The sequence below is a fragment of the Capra hircus genome, chromosome 9, assembly GCF_001704415.2.
Source record: "Capra hircus breed San Clemente chromosome 9, ASM170441v1, whole genome shotgun sequence".
Taxonomy (NCBI): Eukaryota; Metazoa; Chordata; class Mammalia; order Artiodactyla; family Bovidae; genus Capra; species Capra hircus.
Window position 1 is genome coordinate 31920133 of NC_030816.1, and position 21733 is coordinate 31941865.

Genomic DNA, 21733 nt, shown 5'->3' on the forward strand with positions numbered 1-21733 from the left:
TCCTAAGTATTTCATTAATTTTGCTTCTAATGTAAATGAGGTCCCCCACTGCCCCTAGTGTTTTCCAGCAGGTATTACTGATATGTGGGAAAGCTAAAAGTTTTTTTTAACTGCCTATCTTGTTATTTTTAATTCCCATAGTTTATTTTAAAATAATATTTGTTGTGGGGTGAGTATTAGTAGTTACTTTATATAACTTTCTCATTTCTCTCACTGTTTCTCAGTAGTTGAGAATGTGAGGCTCAGCAAAGGATAAAGAGTTTGTTCAAGGTCATGCAGCTAAATAGTGGTTGGAGCTGGGGTTTTAATCCTGTTATGTGTAACTGAAAAACTACCATGGGATTATATTTTCCCTGATTAATTTAATTCAACAACAAATTATATAAAGATGTTGTGTTATGGAGATGAATTAGATAATGAATGTAAAATCGCCAGGAATGTAAATGAACTATCCAAATTAATGTAGCAGTTTCACTGTGAAATTAAAGGTAGGAGATTCATTGGAGAATAGTTGAGATCTGGCTTGCCTTTGAGCAGTTTAGAAGTCATAGAGCTTTCTCGTTTATAAAATTTTTGAGATGTCCTCTGAATATTTATGTCTGATACATTATAAACCAGATGTCTTCCCAGTGGATTTTTTTTAGTATTAAAACTGGCATTTAGTAAGCCATTTAAATGATGATGATGGTGGATGCATTTAAGATTTCTTTGCAGTGATGACCTCTCAGCAGACTTGTTCTTACAACAGAAGGATTGGAAAGTGTTCTCCCTTGCGTTCAACACCAGTTTTATTTTGTACCTTTGAAGGTGCCATTCTATTTGGGTGCTGAATATCTAGCAGTGAATTAAAAAAAAGACAGATTATAAACAAGCTTATTAGGCACAGTTGACCCTTGAACCACGTGGAAGTTATAGTCAGCCCTCTGGATACATGGTCCCTCTGCACCCATGAATTCAGCCAACCACAGATCCTGTGTTAAGCACTACAGTATTTACCGTTGGAGAAAACCCTCCTATAAATGAACCCATGCAGTTCGACCAGTGTTGCTCAAGGGTCAGCTGTGTATATCTTGAGAGAAGTGCTGTGAATAAATGATTTTTGAGTGGGTCCGGCAGGCAAGGCAGCATATAGTAGGCCCTGAGGTGAAGCATGTTGTAAGGAGGCTGCCAAAGGCCAGTGTTGCCGGAGGACGGGGTGAGGCACAAGTTGGAGCATCTGAGGTTGGCTCAGTGGAAAGGCGTCTAACATGCAGGACCATGGAGACCATAAGAAGGAATTTGGATTTTATTCAGAGAGCCATGGGGAGATTTCTAAGAAGGGTACCAACTGGAACCAGTGCAAGATATTAAGACATTGTTGTAGGAAGACCAGGTGGAAAGCTGATGCTGCAGGCCAGGGTTTCCCAGCTATGCACTCTTGACATTCAGAGCTGGCTGACTCTTTGTCCAGTCGCTATTCTGTATCTTGAAACAGCATCTCTGGCCTCTACCCACTAGCTAGAGGCAGGGCGTAGCAGCCATCCTGTCACTTTCCAAGTTGTAACTACCACAGTGTATGCAGACATTTCCAGGAGTCCCTTGGGGGGATGCGGTCTTCCTCAGTTGTGAGCCACTGCTCATAACCAGAGGGAAGGAAGACGGGGTAGAATGATGGCAGTGGAGGCAGAAAGACGTGCTTAGATTTGAGACCCACTTAGGTAGAAGAGGATGTGCTGGATTACAGGGATTCAGACAGATTCCTTGGACAGAGAATCCTCCACTCATCTTCATTGCCAGGCTTTTCTGGAAAAGCTTCCTTTGAGGTTTTTGGAAACCTTAAAATTCACCCACAGTCATCCTCGCTCTATCTCGTGCCTTAGATCTTCCAAACATTATGTCTGCTTTGTGTTCTGTAGACAGAAAAGATCTATCCCCTCCCTACACACAAATCACACCACTTCAAACCCCAGAGAGGTGACGGAGGTGCTTGGTCTCTCTCACCAGGAATCCTGAAGTGGGTGAAGCTGATCGACAACTTCGAAGGAGAGTATGACTACGTGACCAACGAGGGCACGGTTTTCACGTTCAAGACAAATCGCCACTCTCCTAACTACCGCCTGATCAACATTGACTTCACGGACCCCGAGGAGTCCAGGTGGAAAGTGCTGGTTCCTGAGCATGAGAAAGACGTCTTAGGTAAGAGTGCGTGCTGCTTGAAGGTTGTGCTTTCGTTTCTGCTGAGAATGTCAAGACACTGGTGTATCTCTCGGTCTCTGGTAACCGGTTACAAGGTAAAGAACCTTCAACTTATGATCCTGAAAAGTCTTAATAGAGCAGCCAAGTGTGTATTACCATGTGACGTTTTATGATTAGCACAACATTGTGTGGGATCTTCATAAACATTGTGAAGGTATGAATCCAGACCTTCAAAGGCGGAGGTTTTTTATTAAATACTGGCTGTCTTTGTGTAGCTGTTATCTGATAATAAGTGCTAATGTTTAAATTTTTTAAAACTATTTGGATTCAGAATCCTTAGTTTTTAGCTTTGGAATAACTTTGGCTGTTCATTTTATTTATTGTAGATCTTAGACTGGATTTATAGTCCTCTTATCAGAAGAGAAGAGAGATTATTGTCAGATTCAACTGAGATCCATTGCTCTTGCTGCTGTGTACACTGTGCTACAATAACATTTTAAGAGCATCGCTTCTGAGTCCATCATGTTTCACAGCCCCTTTAAATTCCCATTTATTCACTTACTCAGTGATTTTCCAAAAATGATATACTGCTTTATAAGTTACTTATTGCCTGAAAGCTGGATTTGACTTCAAATGAGACTCACTAATTTTGCTAGTTTTTGACACAAAAGAAGAGTCGAATACCTTCAAGCTAGGGAAGAGTTTGCTTGTGGAGGTGAACTTCTGATGGGTTGAATAGGGAGAAAGTCTAGGGCCATTCCAAGGGAAGGTATAAGGTGTCTAATCAGGAAAGTAATTCTTTGTGAAAACGGCAGAGTGGCCCTGTGTCAGACAAAGCAGTCCTGACATGGGTTTTTCAGTGACTCAGAGCACATATATTGGAGTCAGATCCAGGTGCACATCCTGGAAAAGTAAGGACCCTTCCTCCCTGGCTCAGCATGCTCTGTGCCTGCGGATAATTCATCCTGGCCTGGCTTGAAGAGCAGGAGGTGGGCACACAATTACAGCTGAGTTTCAGGAAGTGCTTCACTGATGCGCTCCCCTCTGCCCCTGGACACCTGGCTCACCCATCCACCCGCTTCTGTACGGAGGCCTCTTACACCTCGGGCAGTCCTATCAGACGGGACCCAAGACAGCCCTGTCCATGCCTTTACCTGCTCAGCCCCTATCTGCAGCCCAGGACTGCAGCTCATCCCAGGCTCTTCTCTGTCCATACCTGCTTCTCAGCTTGGATTAGGCATCGGTGCTCTCTCTCTCTCAGCTGAGTTCTCCTGGTGGGGAGGGGACTTAATAACAGGACAGGGGCTCTTTCCAAGGAAGCCTGTTCATCTGTCTCAAAACCTTCTGTTCACTCTCTGGACCTCATATGTTGGATGAAGGACCTGAGAATCTTAGAACAGGTTTCCTGCCTTCTCCGTTAACATCTTCATGTGAGGAAACCGGTTTGCAGCGACTTTGGTTTCTGTGCAAACTGAGACAGGATGTCCCCTCCAGGGGTGGTAAGATCCAGCTCTTGGTGCGCACTTCTTAATTGCCACTGGAGGGCCCCTCGGGCCTTGGTGGTTCCAAAGGAGATGGCACAAGTCTTCGTGAAGAGTGCCCTGGGTGCTTTTCAGGTGAAGGTCAGGTTGCAACAGTGATTCTCTTGTATGGAACAATCAGAAATGCAGATATTTCCCAAGGCAAGTGAATTTTCTGCCTTTTAAAGCCCCCCCACCCCCCACCCCCCTGCCGCCCAAAGCAGTTCTAGCTGTACCTTAAGGTGACAATCCTGTCTCACCTGCAGATCTAATGAAATGCAAATCAGTGCTCGGAGATTTGTGGGAGTGGTGATGTATTTTTATAACCTTCTCTCTGAAAGGTTATAAGTTCTTTACACTGGAAAGGGGAATCCTTCAATATTCACTAGAACTCATCAATTCAAAGAGAAGCACAGGTAAATTTGCAATATATCATTAGCACAGAATGCCCTACTGAGAATAAAAACTAGAGATGAATCATAAAGTACAGCTGTTAAGTCAGATCTTTTATTAACGACAGTCTGCAAATCACCTTGTTCTTTATTATTCCCTTTGTTTTAGAATCCTGATGTGCTCGTAGTTAACACAGATTGATTATTTTTTTTGACAGAAATAATTTACTTCCTTCCCCCCACCTCCTTTCTTTGAAACATTAAAGCCACATGAAATATATTGCTTGACTGAAGTACTTAAAAAAAATCATATTGGCCGATGAGCAAATGACTCTTAGGTGTAATAGTTGTTTTTTATATCCTGGCTTGAGAAGTTTGCAGTAGGAACCTAAAGAACCTGACAAGACGGGGCCCCTGGTGGCCCTCAGAGCTCCCTCTGGCCCGTGTCTTGTTGAGCATTGATAATGTCATATGTGTGAGCTGCTAGTTTCCTGGATTATAAACACAAGCAGTATTAAAAGCCCCTTGCCCTGCTCCATACCATGAAAACCGAGAAAGGCTCATCTTTTCCACGTTCCTGAGCTGCTCCCTGCAGCCCTGTGCTGGCTTGCGTTTGCCGCAGCCTGTCTCTCTGGATGGCCTGTCCTTGTCGCTGGCCGATCTTGTCCAGAGCACAGTGGATTGTGCCCAGGCCTGCCCGCACCACTTCCTCCTCTCCTCCTTGCCCGCTTAGCCCCGCTCTCCCAGCTCCATCACCGACAGCACAACACTGAAGCTGCGCCTGGGCACAGGGAAGGGAGGGGCAGAACGCCTGTCTCTGCCTCACCCTCAGATCCCCCTCCTCACCGCGGCCTGGTGGCTCTTCCTGGGGACGCCCTTCGTTTCTTGGCCACCCTTCTCCGGGCTTTGTCCCCAGCTCCAAGTGGGGCCCTGCTTGGCTTCCTGGGGTTCTGCTCCGCCCCCCATGTACTTCGTTTCTGGTCAGCCATGGGGTGCATACGTCCGTCACTGCTGTCACCCTCTGTGTATGTCACCCTTTTGTCCAACAGTAGCTCCGCAGTAATGACCGAGTCAGAACTAAAGTCCCCCCCCCCCAGCTCACCAAACCCCCTCAGACCTCCCACCACCAACCCCACTCACCCCCAGAAGGGACAACAGTCTTCTTGAAAATGGGCTTCTCACTCGTTTTCTTTCCCAGTCTTCCTCCCTTCCTGCTTCACTCCTGGTTCGTTCGCCCTTCCTGGTTCATTCATATTCTTTTCTCTCTTCTTATCCCCAGTTCTGGCCTTCGTTCCTTGAGTCGTGTTTCCTACCTTCGCGCCCGGCAGAGAGCTGCCCTGTCCCCAACACCACCCAGGCACCCCACCTTCACTGTCCCCCAGCTGTAACTCAGCACTTGCTCAAGGGCTCCCACTTATTTTGAATCTCAACCAGCCACTCACTCACCTTTGTTTACACGTTACTACTTATATTTTTACGTGATTGTGTCTCAAGGGCAGAAGCGACCTCATCTCCTTGCTGGTCTGTCCAGCACCTTGCAGGGTGCGAAGCACCTGCCAAGCAAGGGTTTGGTACATTCTTACTGAATGAACAATCTTGGCAGATGACGAGCATGATTCAGGTTTTGTTGTTTTCCCTCTGTACCTCCTGTAACATGATACTGGACACAGAATAGGGCAGCAGGGTCAGTTGTATTACACACGTTATTGAGATCATCAAAGGCTCGTGGTCCCAGGTGGAGAATGTGTTATTACCTCTGGACCTGACATTGGCAATGATTTATTAGAGGGATATGCCGAAAACGCAACAAACAGTTAAAGCCAATTATGAAATCACTCAGCCGGTCTCAGTGCTACAGAGCACAGCGTAGAGCCCCAGAACCGTTGTTCAGTGGAATGAGTATGTTTCTGGCTAATTTTCAGAGCCACATTAGGTTTTATGCATCCTTATCTTTGCAGAGTGGGTGGCTTGCGTCAGGTCCAGCTTCTTGGTGCTGTGCTACCTGCACGACGTAAAGAACACCCTGCAGCTTCACGACCTGGCCACTGGTGCTCTCCTCAAGACCTTCCCGCTGGAGGTCGGCAGCGTCGTGGGGTACAGCGGCCAGAAGAAGGACACCGAGATCTTCTATCAGTTTACTTCCTTTTTATCTCCAGGTGAGAGTCTTTTCACCAACATGGTCCAGTTTAAAAATCGCACTCCCATTTGGGTTTCTTTTGATAAACCGAAATATGATGCCATGTTATATTGAAAATCACACATGCTGTGTTACAGCCAGAATTACTTAATATAAACAGGTAAAACGGATGCTGAGAACAAAGGGAAACGTGAACACCTAAAATGGCACTCTCATTAATCTTATATCCTGATTCTCTCTTCTGGGGACGAGACCAGCTGTTTCTTTAGGTTGATTTGAAAAATCGGCATGAACAAGTAAAACCATAGATTCAGCCTTTAGTCTATATATATCAAAACACACACAGCACAGATAACTAAAAGTGTTAAAAGAAAAAATCTGTAGTCACATCTGACATTTAAAAGCTGTTTTAAAACTGAGACTACATTCCGCTTTTGTTAAGCTGGATTAAAATAAAATTCTTAAAGTATAATCTTACATCATATGGAGGGGAAAAAACAAAACAAAACTTGTTACTTGGTTCTAGTAGAAAAGGAAGAAAACATTTGCAATTTTGTGGCATCAGTTTTCCCCAAAGTAAACATAACTCTTTTTATACCTTTTTTTTTTTTTAGGGTTTTCACACTCACTTTGCTTGTTTGGGTTTTTTCCTGTCTCTGCACTTGGCTGCATTCAGCATTTCTGCTATAGCCAAAGCTATAACACCCTGACTTGTCCCAGGAGCCTGGCCAGTTGGCAGTTTGCAGTTGACTGGGCAGACCTTATCCTGAAAGCAATCTGGCTGAAGAAATATCTGCACGTTCCTCATTTGTTTTTCAAGCTCCTTCATCGTCCTTTTGGTCCTAGCCAGTTTTGTTGCGGTTGTTTGGTTCTTGGCAAATAAAGCAGATGTAGGGGAGAGCCGAGCAGGAGGAGAAATGACTTTGTCCTCCTCCCAGGGTTTGGCAGATGACAGTGATGGCTGATCCACTTCTTTGTGTGTGCCTCGGGGTCACAGAACAGGCAGTCTTTAAGGAATCTTGACTGTCATGGCAGGTTGCTGTCAGGGTTATTAAATCAAAAGAATGATGTTCTGTACATAGGTCTGATGGTCCATCTGGGACACGTAGGGATCTTTACTCACCCACACACCTTTCAGAGGATCTCACAAAGAAGTGGAAACCAGGGCCAGGAGCCCTGAACTGACAGGTCAAGAGCCTCACGTCAGGGTGTCCTGCTCCTCACCACTCCTCCCCAAAGCCTGGAGGACGGTGGCAGCCAGTGGACAGGAAGCAAGGAAAATTGCTTTCCTCCTCTCAGCCCAGGGCTGTGGGGCCTGCACTGTTTTCCTCAACTTACACTGGTTCCAGAAATTGAACTTGGAAAACGTCATAGCCTTTAAACAGTTTTAATGGATAAAGAGCAACAAGAACAGAGCAAGGCTGACTCACCTGCTCTTCATAAAAGCCAGAGTCCCCAGAGGCCTGTAAACCACCTTTAGTGACCCCATGTGGCCATTTATTTCAGGGACAAGTTCATCATTACCCGAAGATGAAAGGGCTCGTTGTCCTAGCATAAAATGATGGGTTCTGTGCCAAGCAGTGAAATATTACCTGTGACTCTGGCCATGAAGTCTGGAAAGAGAAGTGTGTTCCTGATTCTGTACCAGCAGGCAGCTCCTGAGCAAGCTTTATTTGTCACTGCAATGTTTTCTTCTTCGTCTTTTCCTAATTTGTTTTGCCCCCAGCCTTGTCTTTTCTCTCCTTAATGTAATCTGATACCTGAAATCAGAGAACAGGGCTTCCAGGCTCAGACCTTCTGAACCAAATGGAAAAATAAATAATTAAACTAGATTCCCTGAAAGCAGGAAATCGTCAGTGTGTACATATGTACACATCCATGTACATGCATGTCCGCTTTTCAAAGGCTGTCTTGCACTGCTCTCCGAAGGTTGACTGTCCACTGCTGCAGTAAACAACAGACACTAAATTATAAATAAAGCTCCAGGGCCAAAAATACCTGCTGCGCTGACTGCTGTGGACGCCTGATACATCTGGCAGGTGTACACCTGCTGACTTTGCTTCCCATGGAAATACATGGTGAAGACGTGTCTTGAGCAAAGCCATCTGGAAGAAAACAGGCCCACGCTGTAACGTGAATTCTTATAGCCTAATGATGTTTTGTGTCCTTGTCTCAATTGGTTTGCTAAGTATAAGGATCGGGTATTGGATTGGAGAAAACATCCTAGAGTCATGAATCAGAGAGGATTGTTTAGCTGATCTTTAGGGAATAATTTCAAAGTTTAAGGGCAAAAGAGAACCGAACTCAGAAGTTCCTTAAGACCAGAGGAGATGTCTTGGACTTGAGGAGATGGGTCCCCTGATGAAAACAGTGCTTTAACAAGGCTATTCTAGCAAAAGGAAAGAGGGAGGGGCAATCAGTTCAGATACTCCTGCTATGATTGGAAATAAATGTAAGGAGGTGAGGGAGATGGGAGTTAAAAGGGAGGGGCAGTTCTAGGAGAGCTGCGGCTGCACTTGGAGGGAAACAGACAGCCAAGGCAAGTTTGGAGCGTGATGCACTTATTCCCTGTAGCTCAGACCATTTAGTGGTGGAGCCGAGTGATGCTGTATTCATGGGACCTGGGAGGGTTGTCTAAGGCTCACTTCAGACTTCAGTGTGTTGTAATAATCCAGTACAGCCATCCCAGTTGCATGGTTCTGAGAGACAGAAGAAATCAAAGAAGCTTTCCCAGACTCTTTGGGAAAAGCATAAAAATGCTGTAGAGCAGATGTAGGTCGGTAGCAATGTTGAAGGAAGGGGACAGGGATTTCCTGCATACTCCCTGTCCCTACATGTGCACTGCCTCCCCTGTATCAACATCCCCTACTCCAGTGATACAGTTGCTACAGTTGATGAGCCTGCATTGACACATCACAATTGCTCAAAGTCCATAACTTGCCTTAGGGCTCACTCTTGATGGTGTACATTCTGAGTGTGGAGAAATGTATGATGACCTGTATCCATCAGTATGTGTTTTTATGGTATCATGCAGAGTAATTTCAGTACCCTAAAAAGTCTGTGCACTCTGCCCTTTTCATCCCTTCTCCCCCTAGCCCCTGGCAACCACTGATCTTTTTACTGTCTCTATGGAGACAGCTTTGTCTTTTCCAGAATGACCTATAGTTAGAATCATATTAATAGATTATATAGACTTTTCAGATTGGCTCCTTCACTTAGTAATATGCATTTAAGGTTGTTACATGGCTTAATGGCTTATTTATTTTTTGCTATTACTATTTACTTATTTATTTTTTGAATTGTCTGGATGTTCCACCATTTACTTACACATTCACCTTCTGAAGGACATCTTGGTTGCCTTCAACTTTTGGCAGTCATGAATAAAACTGCTCTGAATATCTGTGTACAGGTTCTTGTGTGGACACATTTTCAACTCCTTTGGATAAATGATCAAAGAGTGCAAAACATTTTAAGAGACTTGTTTTTGTTTGTGTTTTTTTAATTTTAATATCCTTAAAACCCAACCTGTAATTGGATGAAACAGTGTCTACATGGGTCATCTTTGCCAAGTTCTTTTGCTTTTCTTTGCATATCCAGTTTTCCAGATTCCTCTGTTGATCCTTTTGCAGTTTCTCCTAGAATTGTCCCTTTCTTTTAACTCCCATCTCTTTCATCTCCTTACACTAATTTCCAGTTATAGCAGGAGTATCTGAACTGATTGCCCCTCCCTCTTTCCTTTTGCTAGAATAGCCTTGTTAAAGCACTGTTTTCATCAGGAGACCCATCTCCTCAAGTCCAAGACATCTCCTGTGGTCTTAAGGAACTTCCGAATTCAGTTCTCTTTTGCCCTTAAACTTTGAAATTATTCCCTAGAGATCATCTAACCAATCCCCTCTGATTCATGACTCTAGGATGTTTTCTCCAATCCGTTACTGGATTGCTATACTTAGCAAACCAATTGAGACAGGACACAAAACATCATTTAGTTCTGTTCAGTCGCTCAGTCATGTCCAACTCTTTGCGACCCCATGAATTGCAGCACGCCAGGCCTCCCTGTCCATCACCATCTCCCGGAGTTCACTCAAACTCACGTCCATCGAGTCGGTGATGCCATCCAGCCATCTCATCCTCTGTCGTCCCTTTTTCCTCCTGCCCCCAATCCCTCCCAGCATCAGTCTTTTCCAATGAGTCAACTCTTCGCATGAGGTGGCCAAAGTACTGGAGTTTCAGCTTTAGCATCATTAGAACACCCAGGGCTGCTCTTTGGCTATAGGGATTCATGTTACAACGTGAATCTGCAGTGGGCTCATCTGGACTGACCCAGATGGATCTGAAAATAGAAAATATCCATCAAGTAAATTAAGCACTGGTACCTTTAGGTATAACCCAGCCTCCTCCAAAGTGCCGCTTCTGCCCCAAACAGAAGAACAGAGATCAGGTACTTGGTACCCTTTCTCCCAACAGGAGCCAGCCCATGTTGTAGAATTTCATCCTTCTGCTAGAGGCTTTGATGTCTCGATTTTTCTAGAGAAACAGGCATTTATAGTGTGTTTCCTACTCACTGTCTTTCACTTGAGAAATTTCATTCTAGTACTTTGGTGACTTTTCTCAGGGCACTGCCCCAGGAACTGGTTGGTGGTTAGAGCTGGGAATCCTGGCTCCCCATCCTTTGTGATTCACTATAGCTCAGGTAACAGTGATGCTGGGGTGAGTCCAGGGCTTAAATGGCTCATGCTTGTTCTATAATCTCGTCATTGTCTGGTGGTTTGGATTTTTTTTTTTTTTTTTTTTTTTTTTAGAGGATGGAGATGCTTTTTGCGTTTTGAGAAAGTAGAAGTGAAGTGAAGTGAAGTCGCTCAGTTGTGTCCGACTCTTTGCGACCCCATGGACTGTAGCCTACCAGGCTCCTCCGTCCTTGAGATTCTCTAGGCAGGAATACTGGAGTGGGTTGCCATTTCCTTCTCCAGGAGGAAGGAAGTGGGACAGGTACTAATGAAGAAGCTTTTCAAAAATTAACATATATGTGAAGATAGCCTTTGCCCTCAAGACTACATTTATCTGGGCAAGTACAGTACTCTCTGTCTGGTAATTTAGAATGTATGCCCGGAGTATAGTCTGAAAATATTTTATGTATAAGGATATATTCCAACAAATATCCAAATACAGCTTCAACTAAGAAAGCCACTACTTCAGTCCTATTAGGTATCTCCCCACTGCCAATGTTAATCATATATTTTATGATTATATTATAAACCGTAAAATAATTTGTAAGCATGGGAATTGTGATAATATTCATGGGGATTAACAGTCTTTTTGTTAAAGTATCTAAACATATTGCTCTTTGCCAGTGGGGAGCAGAGTGCTGTTTTGCAGCTGTTAGTGAAGTTCATACATACACTGAGGAGTGGAAAAGAAAGCACGCTGCTGTTTTATCACATGATCAATCAGTTTGAATGTACCCTGTGGGAGTAACTGCTTAGTTTCTGGTTTTGCAGCAAGTATCAGGATCTCTAAATTGATTTTTCATATACTGACAGCGTATGTTTAAAGTATTATGTGGGAGGGCTGTTTCCACACCAGCCACTCTAGATGACTAATTCTGTTTCATAAACAATAGCAATGTCATTGTTTTCAAACAGTAGTGATTTATCTTACTTATTGTTTCTTTGATTTGTTCTTTTTTGTTGTTTTACTTATTTTATTTTGGGGGCTGTGATGGGTCTTCGTTGCTGCCCCTGGGCCTTCTCTCATTATGGAGCCTGGGGGCTGCTCTCTAGCTGCAGTGTGCAGGCTTCTTCTTGCAGAGCACAGGCTCTGGGGCATGCAGGCTTCAGTAGCTGTAGCGTGGGAGCTCAGTAGTTGTGGCGCACGGGCTTAGTTGCTCCACACCATGTGGGATCCTCCTGGACCAGGGATCAAACCTGTGTCCCTGGCATTGCAAGGCGAATTTTAATCCATTGGACCACCAGGGAAGTCCCTTTGATTTAGATATTAAATATTAGAATGTAGTAGCATTAAATTCGGAGAAGGCAATGGCACCCCACTCCAGTACTCTTGCCTGGAAAATCCCATGAACGGAGGAGCCTGGTAGGCTGCTGTGCATGGGGTCGCGAAGAGTCAGACACAATTTCACTTTCACTTTTCACTTTCATGCATTGGAGGAGGAAATGGCAACCCACTCCAATATTCTTGCCTGGAGAATCCCAGGGACGGGGGAGCCTGGTGGGCTGCCGTCTCCAAGGTTGCACAGAGTCGGACACGACTGAAGTGACTTAGCAGCAGCAGCAGCAGCAACATTAAATTAAGGAAATGGGATTTTAATTAGTGGTTAAAATAGCTAAAAGTTTATTGTGTATTCATCAATGTGTGTTGTGCACTTGGATAGTCAGAACTTTAAAGGCAATTCTGAAAGACTCCCTGAAAGGCTGTCTTTGGTCTGTGATTGCACGTGTGTGTCCACAGAGGGGTGGGTGTCAGGAAGCAATAGTCCCAGAGTTCCCATCAAGAGACCCCTGATTGGCTGTTGACTTTGGGCACATCATTTGAGTTTTCCATCTCAATCCCTGTTCAGGTGAAATAACCCTACATGAAGTGTCCCATCTTCTTTGGCCTGTACTCCTAAGTGGCTGGGCATTGGGAAGGACCTGTTATGTTTCTGCAGTTAGGTTTTGCCTCTGCTCTTAGTCCTGGAATGCGTTAGAATCTTCTAAAATGATAGAGGTGACTGTGGTACGAAAGAAGACCACATGCGATGGCGATGATGAAGTGGGAACTTATGTAGCATTACATAGTGCACATGCCAGGCTGTTCTGAAGTCTCTTTGCAGTGACCTTTAACGCACTACTGACTGTGATTTGTGATCCTTGCCCTTCTTGTATCTAGTGAGTTTATGGACTGAACTAAGACATCCGTTTCCTTCTAGGTATCATCTATCACTGTGATCTGACCAAAGAGGAACTGGAGCCCAGAGTCTTCCGAGAGGTGACTGTGAAAGGAATTGACGCTTCCGATTACCAGACAGTCCAGGTAGGGGGTATTTTATCTTGACAATGTGAGTTTAAAAATCTGACTTTCAGGCCAGGCTGTGCACACTCCAGTTTGTCAGCAGCTATAGAGGTAACCCACAGCAACACCAGCCACAGATACTTGGGAACACCTGCTGCTTCTGGGCATTGAGCTCAGCGAGGTCCCTGCCCTCTTGGAGTTTACAGATTCTGCCACTCTTGACAGGAAGCCAGAGTCCCTTGTCTGGGGGATCAGAGCAACACAGTTTGTCTGCTTGCTTCAAAGTGGATTGTTTTCTGGCTCAGGTCTCGTGGTGTGATTAGTAATAGCATAGATTTTCTCTACATGAAGTATTCACTCAAGTGCTAGAAGGCAGTCTTTGCAGTCTGAAGTTCATCCGTATGTCTGCCTGGCACAGGGTGAGCGCTCAATAAAACATTAGAATGGATAAATTAACTGTCTAACTGCCGTGCGTGGCAAGCTCACTCTCTGGTCACCATCCTTTCAGGTTAAGAATCTCCATTTTTTTTGTTTTCTCAGTGGCCCACAGGTACTGAGTCTCCCAGAAATCAGACCATTCACTGACAAATGATGCAGAACGATTCTGTTCCTTTGCAGTGGCAGGTCACCTGCCAGGTACCAGGTGTTTCATCAGGGCTCTCCTACCAGGGGGCCTGGACCACAGAGACCCAGGTTAGGATTCAGAGTGCTGTTTCCAAAGGAAAGTTAGAAGAAAAAAAAAGAGCAGATACCCTGAGAATGTTTCTGTGAAACTAGAGCATCATTTTAACAGGGTGAATTGCCCTTCACCTGTCTAAGAGAAGTCTAGATGACGGACTAGACCTAGATCAAAGATAAAACTGTTTGGCCGGCTGAATCTGGCCCAGGGCTGTAGATCGCCAGCCCCTCTTCTATATCAGGAGTCGACTTACTGGCCTCTGGTTTTTTGGAGAATAGCCATGTTTGTTTACATAGTGTCTGTGGCTGCCTTAGCGCTTTAACAGTGCAGCAGAGACTGGCCCACAAAGACTAAAGTGCTTAAGTATTTGGCCCTCCAGGACGAAGTTTGCTGATCCTTGATCTATATAAATAGTACTTATAAAGTCAGAGAGCATTCTCATTAGAGGTCCAGGACCTTTGTCTTCAAGCTCTGTCAGCTTGAAATCTGAAGTCTGCATGTATTGACTGATACGTCTTGGTTGACATAGGATGAGTCATTTAACTTTTCTGCCAGTTTTTTCAGCTGCAAAACAGATCGTACCCATTTTGCAGGATTCCTGCAGGATTATATGATATGATAATATTCCTGCAGGATATGTGAGATGATATATATAGGCATACCTCATTTTATTGTTCTTTGCTTCATTGTGCTTTGCGGATACTGTGGGTTTTTGTTTTTGTTTTTGTTTTTTTTTTTTCACAAATTGAAGGTTTGTGGCAGTTCTGCATCGAGCATATCTATTGGTGCCATTTTTCCGACAGCATTTGTCTATTTCATGTCTCTGTGTCACATTTTGGTAATTCTTGTAAATTTTAAACTATTTCATTATTCTTTTATTTGTTATGATCTGTGATCTTTCATGGTGTTATTGCCAGAAAGATTATGACTCACTGAAGGCTCAGGTGATGTTAGCATTTTCTAGCAATTAAATATTCTTTAAGGTATGTACAGCATTGTTTTAGACTTAATGTTGTTGCACACAGAATATTGTTGTTGTTCAGTTGCCCAATCGTGTCTGACTCTCTGTGACCCCCTGAACTGCAGCATGCCAGGCCTCCCTGTCCCTCACCATCTCCTGGAGTTTGCCTAAGTTCATGTTCATTGCATCAGTGATGCCATCCAGCCATCTCATCCTCTGACCCCCCTCTTCTCCTTCTGCCCTTGATCTTTCCCAGCATCAGGAACTTTTCCAGTAAGTCATCTGTGTGCATCAGATGACCAAAATACTGGAGCTTCAGCTTCAGCATCGGTCCTTCCAGTGAATATTCAGGGTCGATCGCCATTAAAATTGACTGGTTTGATTTCCTTGCTGTCCAAGGGACTTTTAGAAGTCTTCTCCAGCACCCCAGTTTGAAGGCATCAATTCTTTGGCATTCTGCCTTCTTTATAGTCCAGCTTTCTCAACCGTACGTGACACTGAATAGACTACAATATAGTGCAAACGTAACTTTTCTAAGCACTGGGAAATCAGAAACTTCATCTGACTCGCTTTATTGTGACGCTTGCTTTATTGTGGGGGTCTGGAACTGAAGCTGCCGTGTCCCCAAGGTCTGCCCATATTAAGGGTCTGGCACATAGGGCTCAGTCAGTAAAGAATCTGCCTGTAATACAGGAGACCTGGATTTGATCCCAGGGTGGGGAAGGTCCCCTGGAGAAGGGCATGGCAACCCACTCCAGTATGCCTGGAGAATCCCATGGACAGAGGAGTCTGGTGAGCTCTAGTCCATAGGGTTACAAAAAGTCAGACATCACAGAGACTTAACACTTTCATGTAGAATGTAATCAGTTGTTTGTTTTCTTCCCTTTTTTTTTTTTTTCAAAAAGTATTAGAAGTAAATATGGCAGACTTTTAGGTTTCCTTAGCTAGTTTGGCTTCTTTCATTTTCACGGTGAGCCCTTGCCTGGAGAGAGATCTTTTAGGGGCCATAGCCCCAGTCTGGTGCTTGTATGGTTCATTAATTCACCCTAGTCCTGCATTAGACTTTTAACGTCACTTTTAGGCTGCCGTGCTTGCTGTTTTTCATTTTCTCTGTGTGTAGACATCGCGTGCCTGTCAGCTGTAACATTTGGCCTTCTCAGGAACTACTTCCAGTCCTTGCCTGGACATCCTCAGGGCAGTGGAGGGGGGAGGGGGTGTGTGTGTGTGTGTGTGTGTGTGTGTGTGTGTGTGTGTGTGTGTGTGTGTGTGTGTGTGTGTGTGTGTCTCTGTGTGTCTCTGTGTGTCTCTGTGTGTGTCTGTGTGTGTCTGTGTGTGTCTCTGTGTGTGTCTGTGTGTGTGTCTATGTGTGTGTGTCTGTGTGTTTCTGTGTATGTGTCTGTGTGTGTCTGTGTGTGTGTCTATGTGTGTCTGTCTGTGTGTCTGTGTGTCTGTGTGTCTGTCTGTGTGTCTGTGTGTGTCTGTCTGTGTGTCTATCTGTGTGTGTCTGTGTGTGTCTGTCTCTATATGTGTCTGTGTGTGTCTGTGCGTGTCTGTGTGTGTGTCTATGTGTGTCTCTGTGTGTGTGTCTGTGTGTGTGTCTCTTTGTGTGTGTGTCTATGTGTGTCTGTGTGTGTGTGTCTGTGTGTGTGTCTGTGTGTATGTCTGTGTGTGTGTGTCTGTGTCTGTCTGTCTGTCTGTGTCTGTGTGTGGTGCAAGACACCGCCTCTCCCGTCAGTAATGCAGAGCATTCCCAGGCAGTGAGAAGTGACTGTCCCCTCGTGGCTGCTCTAGGATGGGCACTGTTGCCCATGAGACGCCCCTCCCCTCAGCCCTCATGTTCTCTTCATCTCTGCTGTGCAGCCCCTCAGGTCTGTTTTTTTTTTTTTTTAATTTCTCTTTTCTACTTCCCACAACTCATGCCAAAGTGAGTAACGGTGGAGTTTGTGGCAGGGAGAAGGGACCTGTGATCATGACAGCTGCCTTGAAGGCAGCTTCTTATAGGAAAGTGGCTTTTCCTTCTCGGGGAGGATGGTTGGAGTTGTTTTTCCTATCAAGTAGCCATTTTTTTCTATTCTTTACAGATGGTACACAAAGAAACTAGTTACAACCTAATGTGTTGTTTTCAGATATAAATGAAGAGATAAAACTTTACAGCCAAGCACATGCTTGTGTGGAGTAGAAATCCCTCAGCCCTGGGCACAGCAACCTGAGATTTCCAGATTAAACTGGGGAGAAAGTATACTCGGGAGATGCCAGTCGCATGCCATTGGAAAAGGCACTGAAGTCCTCTGTGTGTGGCTTTCCACTTCAGAAAGAAAATTCCCCTAAAGTCGAGCTACTGAAATACTTAGAAGCTTCTATTTGTACAAGTGCAGTAGGGGAAAAAGGATGAAAAGATTCATGGGACGTATTTAAGGGGATAGTAACTGAGTAACTGGAGAGAACACACTGGTTTTACAACTTTTATGAAGGTATAATCTCTCTAGCATAATGCCATCAGGAGACTTTAATATGTTGATTGTACACATCATACGTATTGCACTGCGTTATTTAAGTAGAATTCTTGTTTTGGGTAAAGGTGGCTTTGGAATGTACCGTGATATCACAGTACTATAGACTGAAAGCCCATTTTGCAGTAGCTTAGCCCAGGTGTACACAGCGGAGCTTTGACAGGAAACGTGAGTGTGACTTCTGTTCTCACATTGTGATCAGACTCTCAGCAGAGTTGCCAACAATGACCAGCCTGTAAAAGCAGGCCCTAGAGAAGGGTTTGTGCATGAGTGGAAAAAATCCTCATAGTGTATAATAGAAACCACAGCATTTGTGGGTGTAGGGGGAAGATTCATTTTTTGTTTTCAATTACTTCAGGGTAGTGCTGCTTTTGATTTTGCATAACCCTGGTGTTTGTATTTATTCTGTATGTGATTTTAAAAGAAAATTCCCTGGGCTAATTGTTATTCCTTCTTACATTTTATGTACATTATCATTTTGAAGCAAATGCTGCCCAGATTACCCGCGTGGTTAGTCAGTGCAGTTAATGGTGATCACAGCCGTGCATATCCACCTGGTGGTGTAGCTCATAAGATGTACTAAGTGAAGGGGAGAGAAAAAGGAGGGTCAAAGAAACACAGGGCTAAACCAGCCGCAGGGCTCTTCTTTGTGTGATGTGCTTTCATTCAGGACCAGAGATCTTGAGTGGTGGTGGGGGCATGTGGGGTGAGAGTGTCCTGTTTTGCTGACATATACAATGCTGACATATATGGCTACTATATAGTCTTTACCCAGTCCTGACTACAGCTGTGGGAGAAAATTCATCTGTATAGGAAATATAATTTTGAAAATCAGATCCTGGAAAAACTTTCTCTTCCAGTCTGTGGGACATATAAAAATTAAGTTTTGGATAGGTTTATCATAGCTGCAGTTGACTGATCTTTTTCCTCTTTTTATTATGAGTGACATGACCACTATGTAATATTGGTTAGAACATCTGTGCACAGGTCTTTAAAAAGGAAATACTGACCATTAGAACTCCCTGATGTTCAAGCTGGTTTTAGAAAAGGCAAAGGAACCAGAGATCAAATTGCCAACATCCGCTGGATCATCGAAAAAGCAAGAGAGTTCCAGAAAAACATCTATTTCTGCTTTATTGACTATGCCAAAGCCTTTGACTGTGTGGATCACAACACACTGTGGAAAATTCTGAAAGAGATGGGAATACCAGACCACCTGACCTGCCTCTTGAGAAATCTGTATGTAGGTCAGGAAGCAACAGTTAGAACTGGACATGGAACAACAGACTGGTTCCAAATAGGAAAAGGAGTACGTCAAGGCTGTATATTGTCACCCTGCTTATTTAACTTATCTGCAGAGTACGTCATGAGAAACGCTGGGTTGGAAGAAACACAAGCTGGAATGAAGATTGCCGGGAGAAATATCAATAACCTCAGATATGCAGATGACACCACCCTTATGGCAGAAAGTGAAGAGGAGCTAAAAAGCCTCTTGATGAAAGTGAAAGAGGAGAGTGAAAAAGTTGGCTTAAAGCTCAACATTCAGAAAACGAAGATCATGGCATCCGGTCCCATCACTTCATGGGAAATAGACGGGGAAACAGTAGAAACAGTGTCAGACTTTATTTTGGGGGGCTCCAAAATCACTGCAGATGGTGACTGCAGCCATGAAATTAAAAGACACTTACTCCTTGGAAGAAAAGTTATGACCAATCTAGATAGTATATTCAAAAGCAGGGACGTTACTTTGCCAACTAAGGTCGGTCTAGTCAAGGCTATGGTTTTTCCTGTGGTCATGTATGGATGTGAGAGTTGGACTGTGAAGAAGGCTGAGCGCCAAAGAATTGATGCTTTTGAACTGTGGTGTTGGAGAAGACTCTTGAGAGTCCCTTGGACTGCAAGGAGGTCCAACCAGTCCATTCTGAAGGAGATCAGCCCTGGGATTTCTTTGGAAGGACTGATGCTAAAGCTGAAGCTCCAGTACTTTGGCCACCTCATGCGAAGAGTTGACTCATTGGAAAAGACTCTGATGCTGGGAGGGATTGGGGGCAGGAGGAAAAGGGGACGACAGAGGATGAGATGGCTGGATGGCATCACTGACTCGATGGACGTGAGTCTGAGTGAACTCCGGGAGATGGTGATGGACAGGGAGGCCTGGTGTGCTGCAATTCATGGAGTCGCAAAGAGTCAGACACGACTGAGCGACTGAACTGAGCATTAGAAATTACATTAATAACAAAGGTTTGGTGATAAGTAATTTATATGAAAAGAATCTTGTCTATATTTATGACCAGTAATATGTTTCATTTTAAACCGAAGGGAAAAAATAGGAAAATTTAGTCTGTTGATAAATATATATGTGATGTGCAATGCCAGGTGGTACTGTTTGAATCCAGAGACGTTCCAGACACAGGCACTGTCCCTGGAAAGTTTGCAGTCAGGCTGGAAAGCTGAGACACAGAGTTCTGAAAGGTCAGATACGTCAAGATGTTATCACAACAATCAGGGGAAAGGGGAAAGTTTGCGTCGGCACTGTAATATCCTGGCTGGGATGCCCAGGGATTTTCCTGGGAGAGGTGGAACCTGGGTTGGGCTTTGAGGGATGGCTGCTTCTGTAAGCCCCAGGCCCCCACTGGGCCTCCTGAACAATGTCACCACAATTCTTCATTCAGAGAGCCTCTACCTTTTCGTAGCAGTTTAATTTCATAATTTCACAGTAAGTTCAAGAAGAAAGGAGTCCTGCCCTCAGCATCCTGTGCAGGAGAGCTGCCTCTGACAGCTCTTTCTTGTGGATAAAGTAGTGTTTGCACTGTGGCTGAACGTGGCGCAACAAAGGATGCAGTGTAGCAAAAATGCGCTTTTTGCTTTCTCCATGTCTCGTTTGTGTTCAGCCAAAAATGTTTGACAGCTGAAAGATTGTCTTTTCTCCTCCTAAAGTGAAAGTCAAAATTTATGGACCTGAAAAAGAACAGTGAACTCAGTATACTCTGAATCAACTCCATTGACAACAGTTTCCACATGTTATAAAAGAATAAATTAGAAGGAAGATTCCATTTTATGGGGCAATAGCAACCTAAATCAACAGAGTACAGAAGTAGTAAGGATTGTAAGTATTTAACACAGATTTTATTGAGTCCTACCTCTTAAACTGAGGAATTTTACACTTCTGAGGTTTACCTACAATACTGCATGTGAAACATCAAGAACATCCCAAAGGTGATTTGCTTTATAACTGACCAGAAGCTGATTATTTAAATTAGATGATTAGAAAATTAAAATTAGATGATTCTTTGGGTTTACCAAGATGCCTTGGGGTAGAAGGAGTGGGGTTATTTTTCTTTAGTCTAGATTTTTGTAACCTTGATAGTAATTTGTAGGTCAGGTCACTTCAGTTCAGTCGCTCAGTCGTGTCCGACTTTGTGACCCCATGAATCGCAGCACGCCAGGCCTCCCTGTCTATCACCAACTCCTGGAGTTCACTCAAACTCATGTCCATCGAGTTGGTGATGCCATCCAGCCATCTCATCCTCTGTCCTCCCTTTCTCCTGCCCCTAATCCCTCCCAGCATCAGAGTCTTTTCCAATGAGTCAACTCTTCGCATGAGGTGGCCAAAGTACTGGAGTTTCAGCTTTAGCATCATTCCCTCCAAAGAACACCCAGGACTAATCCCCTTCAGAATGGACTGGGTGGATCTCCTTGCAGTCCAAGGGACTCTCAAGAGTCTTCTCCAACACCACAGTTCAAAAGCATCAGTTCTTCGGCGCTCAGCCCTCTTTACAGTCCAACTCTCACATCCATACGTGACCACTGCAAAAACCATAGCCTTGACTAGACAGACCTTTGTTGGCAAAGTAAGTTACTGGTCTACAGTTCAGTCACTCAGTCGTGTCTGACTCTTTGCGATCCCATGGACTCCAGCACTCCAGGCTTCCCTGTCCATCACCAACTCCTGGTGTTTGCTGGAAAAGATTGAAGGCAGGATGAGAAGGGAATGACAGGATGAGATGGTTGGGTGGCATCACTAACTCAACAGATGTGAGTCTGAGCAAGTTCCAAGAGATAGTGAAGGACAGGGAAGCCTGGTGTGCAGCAGTTCATGGAGTTGCAAAGAGCTGGACATGACTGAGCCACTGAACAACTGGCCTGCAGGCTTTGCCATTCAACAAATGTGAATCCTCAGAACAGTAATTAGTGCTTTAATTTAGCTCATTGACTTCTGTGCTGAGTGCACAACACACGCAGTTTTTGACTCATCCACATCTTTGGTCTGCTGACTATTGAACTAATGGTAACGTTTTTCTATATCGCTGTGTTCTCATAGTTAAGGATAGGTCAGAAATCTTCAGAACATGTT

At 44.3% G+C, this 21733-nt stretch overlaps 1 protein-coding gene across 1 annotated transcript in view; it reads left to right on the forward strand.

Annotated features, from left to right (window-relative positions):
* The window catches only part of PREP (prolyl endopeptidase), a 141924-nt gene that overhangs the window by 74095 nt on the left and 46096 nt on the right, over window positions 1–21733 (forward strand). Inside the window, exons 8-10 of the mRNA XM_018053118.1 lie at window positions 1984–2175; window positions 6046–6243; window positions 13147–13250. Coding sequence (XP_017908607.1) covers window positions 1984–2175; window positions 6046–6243; window positions 13147–13250 — 494 coding nt within the window. The remainder of the gene's footprint in view (window positions 1–1983; window positions 2176–6045; window positions 6244–13146; window positions 13251–21733) is intronic.